Source organism: Mesitornis unicolor, unplaced genomic scaffold, assembly GCF_000695765.1.
Source record: "Mesitornis unicolor isolate BGI_N332 unplaced genomic scaffold, ASM69576v1 scaffold1316, whole genome shotgun sequence".
Classification (NCBI taxonomy): domain Eukaryota; kingdom Metazoa; phylum Chordata; class Aves; order Mesitornithiformes; family Mesitornithidae; genus Mesitornis; species Mesitornis unicolor.
Genome location: NW_010190019.1, coordinates 36987 through 46394, shown reverse-complemented (window position 1 = coordinate 46394; position 9408 = coordinate 36987). Strand labels below are relative to the sequence as shown.

Below are 9408 nucleotides of genomic sequence, written 5' to 3'. Positions count from 1 at the left end.
GGCACCGGGCCGGGGCCTGCTGTTGTCGTGTGTGTGTCCCCTTCGCCACACCCGGTGCTGCGGGACCTGAGCGAGGAGGGCGAGGTGATGCTGCAGAACTTCTCTGAACTGGGAAATTCAGAGGGGGTTTTTGAGTATAACCCAGTACTACTGCATTATTTGTATGCTTAGTAACATGTCAGAGGATGGTCTGGGGAACTCTTGACTGAAAAAAAATAAATATATATATATGAATAAACATTTCTGTGCTGAATGTGACACTTAGTTTGTGCAGACTTCGTTGGGGATGCTCAGAAGCTGATGGGATTTGGTGAGGGATGGGATGCGGGGATGTCTGTTACAGCACAGAAAAACTGCAAATCTGTGGTCAGCATCAGCTGGGACTGGCTGATCAGAGAACTGGCAGATTTCTTCAGTATCTGCCTGCTAAGTGCAACTGCAAACCTTTTTGTCTCTTTCTCAGCTAATGCCTTGAGCGTGTTTTGCAGTGAAAGGGTACCAAAATGGGTCCACGAAGTTATTCGGCCGATAGCAGCGGAACTGGAGTTGTTCATGCCGCAGCCCTTCGCGGGGGAAATTCTGGGACTGTGCAAAGCACTGGGAGTAAGTCTTGGAGATGGAGTCCTGCTTAACTTCGCCTACGAGTCTACTGCGTAAGTGTCTGGTACTTACAGAGCGCGGTCGAAATGGATGTAGAGAGTGGATGTAGTTCAGTGTGGGAGAGGCAACGAAAAGGCAGATGAAGACCTGTTGCAGATGATTTGTGCTGTTCATTCCGATGCTGTTTTGTCCATTCATCTGGAAGGTTTTGTTCTCATTGTATCCTGAATTGAACGAGAAAGGTAGAGCAGTGTTTGTATTTGTGAAAAAAGGTAACATGTAGCTGTAATATCTTTATATACTTATATAAAGGTATGAAAGCATAACAATAACTTTTCCTAATAAAGAAGGACCATCCATTTAAAGTAGTTCAGTTCATTAATCTTTTAAGATAAGCATAGTGGACTCTTTTATCACTTAAATGTTTGTATTTCACCAGAAAGGCAGCTAGAACTATTAGCTTAACTCTTCATCTGAGGTAAAGTTGCTGCCAAACCATTCTCTGGATTAGTTTGCACAATGACTGTGTAATGTAAATTTTGATTAGCGTAATGAAAACAGAAGTAGTATCTTTAAGACAGCAAACAAGACCTCAGTGGACAGAGTACTCCATTTCATTACCTTCTTTGCCCTAGAAGTATGTACAGGAGAATCATAAAAACTTGATGTTGCCTGGGAGGATCCTAAAAATCTTTTTCCATAGAGGTTTTAATAAAAACCAGGTGCATACAGCTACTTGTATGCATTTTGATTATTGCTTTTTACATGGATGTAGTACTTTTTACGTGTGCCATTCAGTTAAGGTGATTTTTTTTTCAGATAAAGATTAATACTTTATAAGATAGACGTATAAATGCTTACGTCTCCTAGTATTTCACAGAGGACTTTTGTCGTTCTGAGCCCTGGTTGGACCCATGACATTTTAAATTCCTCAGCTCTAACAAAACTGAACAGAAAACATCAATCGGGAACAAACCACTTGTCTGCAAAGTTTTTTTACCATTACAGTTTTGAAAGACAATGCTGCACACCACTGGAATGACAAGCTCGTATCTCCAGAGAAAATTCATGTTGAATTCCCTGCTAATTCAATGTACTTAATAAATAAGCCTGTTTGAACGAACCTGAAACTGTTATTAAAAATACTTCCTGTTCTAGAGAAGAGGTCAGATTGATTGAAATGGGTGGCGCTTCAACAAGAACTGATGTGTTCAGGTTGAAAGGACTTCATTTGCACTATTTTTATTTAGCTGCGATTAAAAAGATAAATGGGGTGCACATTGAAATGAAATAATCTGTGGAATCCAGAAAGTTTCAGACTGATGCTTTGTGGACACTTTTAGATGTCAGCTTTTTATCTCAGTTGAGGAAAGAAGTAAAGTGAAATAATGACAGTTTTCCTGAGTGGAAATGCTGCTTTCTACTTGGTCTGTAATATCTGACCTGATGTGGACACAGTAGTAGGGCTTTTGATTTCCTGAGCCAGGTGGGACCTGGTAAGTTAAATATTATCTAGTTCTGTATGTTAGACCCTGTGGGAAAGGGCTTTTCCTTATGGATACTGTGTGTAAGTCATATAGGACATTGTAGTGTTGTGTAGTTGCGCAGAGCTTCAGTCAAACCATTCTAATTAAACTCTAATTAAAAACCACCCTTATTAAAACCTGTAAGAAATGGTATCAGAAAGTACAGGAGGAGGCTGTTCTCTCAGGTTGGGAAGCAAAAGTGTTAATGATATAATGCAAACTCTTATTGGTGAGATACTTTGCAGAAGATCAACTCGGTTACTCCTGAAACGTTGAGCTAGTTCAGCTAGACTATAACACTGAAAGCTTTGTCATAGCTTTTTCTTAAATCATCCCTTCTCCTTTTTGTGCTTTGAAGGTTCTGTACCAGTATTATCGCTCAGGATGACAAAGGAAACGTTTACCACGGTCGGAACCTGGATTACGATTTTGTCGATATATTAAGCAAGATAACGATTGATGTGCGGTTCATCAAAAGCGGGCAGGTACGGCGTGTGGTTGATGTGGTTGGATGGGATCCTGCAGAGGAATGGGGTGCGGTACAGCTGCGTAGGCAGCGGGGTTTGGTGTAGGGATGTGCTTCCCATCCGAAGTTTATTGCACTATTGGAGCAGCAGAGGGATGCGGGATGAATGCCGGTTTGCTTTGCTTTCTGGAGATGTGGTTTGTGGTGATGAACTGGGACAAACAGAACAGCACAATTTGTTGTCTCAGGATCGTTATTTGGAAGGAAATGTTGAACAGAGAAATGCTGAGAATTACTGAAAGGAAATACTGGAGAATGTAGAAAAGTTCAGTTTTGGCAAGGACCGATTCGAAGGCCATGTTAATTTTTGTGACCAATGTGTATGTTTTAGATGAAAGCTTCCCAAACTGAACTAGCTGCTCGTGCAGTCCTCCTCGGTCTGATTTTCTTCATATTCATTAGTCTGTTTTGCAAAGAGAGTATTCTTTCTTTGTTTCTTGCTTGGCTACTCGCTAACTTTTGTAACCATCAGTCATCATTAACAAATCAAATGCGATGAATTTTGACTCCTAGAGTTGTTTTGTACTTGATTTTTTCAAGTTTTACTGTCATTTAAGGCCAAGTGTTTTATAGTGACTTATGTATGAGAGTCACAGGAAAAAGTGCAGGATGCTGCTTCAGAATGTTGCTGATGTTTTGAGTTGATGATATTTTCTGTTCCAGAAAGCTAAAATAGTGCATGTTCCCTGGTTTCAGGTAGCGTATCAAGGCACCACGTTTTTTGGTTACGTAGGCTTATGGACTGGACAAAGTCCACACAAGTTCACGATCTCCGGTGATGAACGAGGTAAAATAAATCTGTCTTCCCACCCTTGATGCTATGTACGCTATTTCAGTTGATTCTTGCCTGCTCTGGCCCTTTTCTCACATTCTCCCAGAGGGAAAAGTATGGTTAAGGATGCCAGGAAGGAGTTGAATGACTTCTCGGTCCTTGGGGTGAAAGCACAAATGCTGCCAGTTTTTGGCTGCGTAGGAGAGAGGCATTTGTGTGTCAGCACACTGTCCTCTGAGCTTGGCAAGTGTCAAAGGAGACAGAGAACCATGGCCAAAGTGTTAAGAGGCAAATTAATGTGCTGTGTTCAAGAGACAAGATTGGAGATGGCAGAGGAGGGGTTGAGAGAAAAAGATGCAGTCGTGTATAGCAAATAAATGGCTGCTTTTCCTAGTCGCTGTCCCTTCCTCTATGCTCCATATTTCTCTGTTCCCATAGGGCAGCTTGAAAGAGAGCATGGGAAGAGAAGCCTAAGACTGAGATGTAGGGGAAAGGCAGCATGGACAAGTGAACTAAAAAATGAGGGAAATGAGCATGTGAGCTATAGCTGGCAAGGAGGATGACATTAAATTAGGGTGAAGGTCTATCAAGTGATTGTGATTGTTTCTGCTGGCTTTTTCTGGTTTTGGCATGTGAAAAGTGATAAAATTGACCTTCTGTTTTTCTTAGTTCTTCCAGTAACATAGAAACACCACCACTACCTCTTTTTTAATCTATTTTATGACTGCTGTGTAATTCTTCCTGTTGTTTTATTTCAGTAAGACGAATAATGAGGTGATTAATGCTAACATTTGAGCTGATAGATGTAGGCAGTTATATCGTATGAATAGACCTGCAATCCTTTGAGCAACGTGTTACAAAGTGCTAGTCCCCATTACAGTCATCTTTGGCTCCTCATTGCTTACTATTCAGCTGTGAATAAAAGCTGTTTAAAAACTGAGCAGTAAGCAAGTTATCGATACAGAAAGGAACGCGATAGTTTTTGATTGGCATTGCACTGGCAATTTGTGAGAAATAGTGTGTATTTTCTGAACACTTCTTGATTTTCCACTCTGACTCCCTGTCATCCTATGGCACTGGTCACAGCAATACTATACCTTTCAAAAGACACCAAAAAGCTAAGGTCATGATCCCGCCTGTCATTACAAGTCTTTACAAGAGATGCTTTCTGGAAAGCAGGGGTGTTAATCCAACTGCCTTGGTTGAACTTCAGTTGGGATTATGTTGTCTATTTATATTCCACCTGTAGTTTCACCTGGATGTTACGCTCTTTGCCAGCCCTTCTCCTGAAATGTTGACATTTTACGCTGATACGTAGCTGCCCTGTTTCACTGAGGACGTAGCTGGCTGTGGTACTTCAGTATCCAAATCTAAAGACACAGAAAATCGAGCATTTGAAAGGCAAATTTTGTAGGATGAGGGCTTGTCAGGGTATGTTAGCCTGGTTATGCAGCACATCCTGCGTATTTTATGTATAGATATCAGTAAAGTAAAGTAGAAAAGGAGCACAATCAGGATTCAGTGTTCCAAACAGTGCTGGTAAGATCAAGATCACACACACAGAATTGCTTGGTTGGAAAAGACCTATGAGATCATCATGTCCAACCGTTCCTGTCTACCCCCTAAACCATATCCTTAAGTACCTCATCTACCCGATGAGGTACTACATCGATGCTACAAGATGCTACAGAGGCTCCGATCACTTGGAGGTGGTGCGTGCTTTGTCAGTTTGGTATGAGGTGCTGAAATTGGGTGTTTTTATGATAGTGATATGGTTGGAGAATTAATTCATTGCACTGCTCTTTTGTAACGCAGTAGAGGGAAAGTTACAGAGCTGCAGCTGGGACATGGAGAGGACAGGAAGGTGGGAAGATAGACTTCACAGAGTGTAACGTGCATGTGTAGTAAGTTATTTTCTTTCTTTTCCAGATGGTGGTAGGTGGTGGGAAAATGCAATAGCTGCTTTTCTGAACAGGAATTACCCTGTCAGCTGGCTTGTCCGAGACGTAAGTGTGCCGAGTTATTTTCTCATCTTTCACAGTCATCTCATTTGCACTTACAAACTCCTGGTAAATCCGATGTTCCAACTTTCAGTTTCACAGAGGATTCAATGAATCGATAAGTCAATGCATTTCGTAAGAGGGGATAGGTATCATCTGTCCCCACATCACCAGTGATGTTGGTTAAACTACATCAGATGAGTGAGAGGGGCAGTTCCAGTCCTTCAGGGGGGCAATTTCTAATCAGCACCAAAAGTCTTTGAGAAGCTGTGCAAAGAGCTCCTGGGGAGTATTTCAGCTAGCTGTGATTTGGAATTTAACAAATTAAGGCAGCTGTGCCCTTAGATGGTTAATAGCTGGCCCAGTGGTTATTTCACACTATGCTTGATATGTTACCATATGAAACATACAGAACTCATTGGTGAGTGGCTGGGCTTAGACTGCTATTTTGTATTGGATACGCTTTATGGATATTGGTTTAGGGTGTTACTAAGGTCAAACAGCTCTGCTGCTTCTCAGATTTGTGAATTATAGTAAATATGAATGATACGGTTTGTAGGTAAAACTCCCTGCAGAACTGGAATGTCTGTTGGAGATATTATTGTTCCTATTTTTTGAGTTTGAGAAGGGACTTGAGGCTGTGACTTGAAAATATTAGCTGCAGCATTGCTGTCAGAAATAATTGTTCTCCAGGGCTTGCTGAATGATTTTGTGTCATGCGTGTTCTCCATGTTCGTTTTTAGTTCCTGCACAGGATTAATTTTATAGGATGTATTTCAGAAAGTTATGGCCCTGTGCCTTTTCTGGGTTTTTATTTATTTTTTTAAAGATACCTCAGTGCTTGTTTTCGTGCTTGGCTGTGCTGTGATCTTTGTTTCACTGTGATCTCCTTTTTGCACCAGACCCTGAGCAGAGCAGAGGACTTCCAGTCAGCTGTCCTCAGGCTCGCTGCCATTCCCATCATTGCTGAAGTGTACTACATTGTCGGAGGTGTGTCACCCAAAGAAGGCATGGTCATAACGAGGAACAGAAGAGGGCCAGCAGATCTCTGGCCTCTCGATCCTTTAGGTGGAGCGTAAGTAGAAAAAAATGTTGAATTTTGGTTTTCCGTACTCCCTTCAGAGTGACAGGCAGGGTTAGTAGCACAACTTTCTTGAGAGATCCAGGCTCATCTCTTACTGATGCTTACAGCTGAAATGGGAATGTGTGAGAGCCTCTGAAAGGAACCCAGTCCCTTCTTGATGAGAAGAAATCACACCACCTTGACAGGCTGGGGCAGTCCAGAGGGACAAGGGTGGGAAAAAGTCTGTGTGTGTTTATTTCTTAGCCAGACTCCAAGGGAACTTGAAGGCTTTTCCTGTCTATCTGCCAAGTGTTGCACCAGTAAATTCAGCAATTCCAACTTAGTTTTGACCCAATGTGGTAAAAGGGTTGAAGGCTCAGAAATACTTGTTCCTACGGATTTTGTGAATTCAGCAGCTTAATACACGAGGGAGATCCTAAACAGTTACCCTGCAGTGAAAAGTGGCACTTAATGACTACAAGTTAGTTTCTGGTAAAGGCTGTATATCAACATAGGATCCTTGGGCTTGCAGGAGACACAGGAAATAGTTTGTTGAGGAAGTTTTTTTTTCCCTGTGGCAAAACAGAGATACTGATTCTTGTCCTTTATTAATTACATGTTGCTTTGCCTTTTGTTTGCTTTTGTTCGTGTGTTGTGTTATAGGTGGTTTCGTGTGGAGACAAACTATGACCATTGGACGACTCCTCCTCCTTTTGATGATCGAAGGTAAATTTAATTTGGAGCTCTGTGGTGAGATAACACTTTCATTTTGAAAAAGCTTAGAGGCTTGGATGCTTTCTTCTCTGAGCAGGTGTCAGGCAGCTTGTTCAGTTTCTGTAATACCACTGAAAAGGGAACAGATAAGGTAAGGAGCAATCTTAACATGTGCCAGAGGAAAGACTGTGGAACCGAATGGCATGAAAGATGAGAAATTGCAAGGGTAAGGCATGTACCACAAATTTCTTAATAAAGCCAAGTTTAGTAAAAGTTAAAGTATTTATATTGACAGTGACAAGTATTTGATGGCACTGGGAAGGCACTCACAGACATCATGCACTCTTCAGGCTGTGTAGTATGCAAAAAGCTGTTGGCAGATTCCCTGTTGTTGTGTACTCAGTGGTGCACTAATAGAGTAGCTTCAGGAGTGTGAGACAGATTCAGTCACACACAACTCTGGATTATTTTAGGTCAAAGTAAGCATTTTAATGTAAAGGCACCGAGTGAGGAGTTTTTCACATTGGTGCTTTGTAGCCTTTGGAACAGTAACGTGTGTTTAATGACACTGTGGTGTTTTCCTGCAGAACTCCAGCCATCAAAGCTCTCAATGCTACTGGACAGCAGAACATCAACTTTGACACACTCTTTAAGGTATTTCTTTTAAATTCTGCTTTGTGGCACGTAGACTTTGACTTAAAACTCCTTTTCAAAGCAGAAGTGCAGGTGCATTTTTAGTCAGGGTTTTAAAAGCTGTGGAAGGAGGGCAGGGTGAAAAAGGTGTACTGCGTGGCCTAAGGCTGCTAAGTTTGTTGAACTGTTTGTGAACTTCCTTGCGTAGTTATTTCGTAATATTCTGCCATCCAAGCTGAGAGAGTGCAAGAGGTGAATCCCATTGCTATCTCTTTGTATGGTTTCCTATTTGAAGCACTTTCTAAATATTACAGCAGGCAGATAAAGTGCTAGACGTGAGTGATATTTGACAGGCTTGAGAACTTAAGTGGTGTGTATTTCAAAGTGCTTTTAAAAAATATTTCTGTAAGATGTCTGATGTTTAAGATAACCAACAAACAAACAGCAAGAGTAATACTTGACGAAAAATATTTCTGTAAGATGTCTGATGTTTAAAATAACCAACAAAAAACCAGCAAGAGTAATGCTTGACACTGCATTGTTCCTTTTCGTAACTTCATCCCACTGCTGCTTCTAAATCGCCTTTTAATTCCCTCTCCACTTACCAAAATGACAACTCTTCAAACTTTCTGTACAGGTGTTGTCAGTGAAGCCAGTCTTAAACAGGTAAGTATTAGATTGAGAGGCATCAAGAAGTGCTTCCTGCCATGCCTCGGGCCACTTCAGTCAATCACAGACTTCCTTAGGGTTTTCCTGTGCATCTGTCTGAGCATCTTAGATTTCTGCTTGTGCACATGACGCACTCTTTTCACTTCCACAGCACCCTTCCTCTTTGGTCTGCCACTGTTGCCAGGAAAACCTACACTTTGTGAGGCTCGGGCTGGTAATAGGAAGTTCCTTCGTAGTAGTGAAGCAAATGACTGCTCAGAGGAGCAGCAGTACTTTCTGTCAAGTCATTTGTGCCTGTCACTTTTGGGACCTTGGGATTTGTGTGTAAACTGAAAATGGCTTTCTCTGGAGTTTCTGATGTAGGTCAGCCAATGTGGAAAAGGGAAAGGGAATAGTAAATGCAGATATAGCTCTTAGGTATCATTTACTGGATTTTTGAGAGAGATTTCAGTATACCGTGGTTGTTCTGCATTTTTCCACAAACTGCACCTCTGCAGGTTATCCTGTTCTGGTTTACTTTTCTCTGGAGCTCAGTACATGCCCTGGATCAGTCATTTGCGTTAGAGCTTGGCAATGGCTTCTTCCAAGTTAGTACCAGGACTCCCTCTCCTCTGTCTTACAAATGTGAGGAAATTTGGAGAAGATTCCATCCGTGTGACAGCTAAGATGCACAATACTGATTTTTTAATAGAGTGATGAAATTGATGTAGAAATACAGTTTGTTTGATGTACTAAGTAGAAAAAAAATACTAAAACTTTGTGCCAGCAGCCTTAATTTTTATCAGTCGCTTTTTCACTTTTTCTAACCTTTTTGTACCTCGGCAGAATGTTTGTTTCCACTCAAATTTGTCCTGCTGCTTTGCTGCTTTTATAAATTAACCTTCTTGCCTTTGGAATGGCCCTCA

At 41.4% G+C, this 9408-nt stretch overlaps 1 protein-coding gene across 1 annotated transcript in view; it reads left to right on the top strand.

Moving 5' to 3' along the window:
• The first annotated feature begins 495 nt into the window (after positions 1-495).
• Positions 496-9408, top strand: part of NAAA (N-acylethanolamine acid amidase) — a 9032-nt gene continuing 119 nt past the window's right edge. The window contains exons 1-8 of the mRNA XM_010186228.1: positions 496-653; positions 2485-2611; positions 3349-3439; positions 5354-5430; positions 6327-6499; positions 7151-7213; positions 7789-7855; positions 8472-8500. Coding sequence (XP_010184530.1) covers positions 553-653; positions 2485-2611; positions 3349-3439; positions 5354-5430; positions 6327-6499; positions 7151-7213; positions 7789-7855; positions 8472-8500 — 728 coding nt within the window. The 5' untranslated portion in view covers positions 496-552. The remainder of the gene's footprint in view (positions 654-2484; positions 2612-3348; positions 3440-5353; positions 5431-6326; positions 6500-7150; positions 7214-7788; positions 7856-8471; positions 8501-9408) is intronic.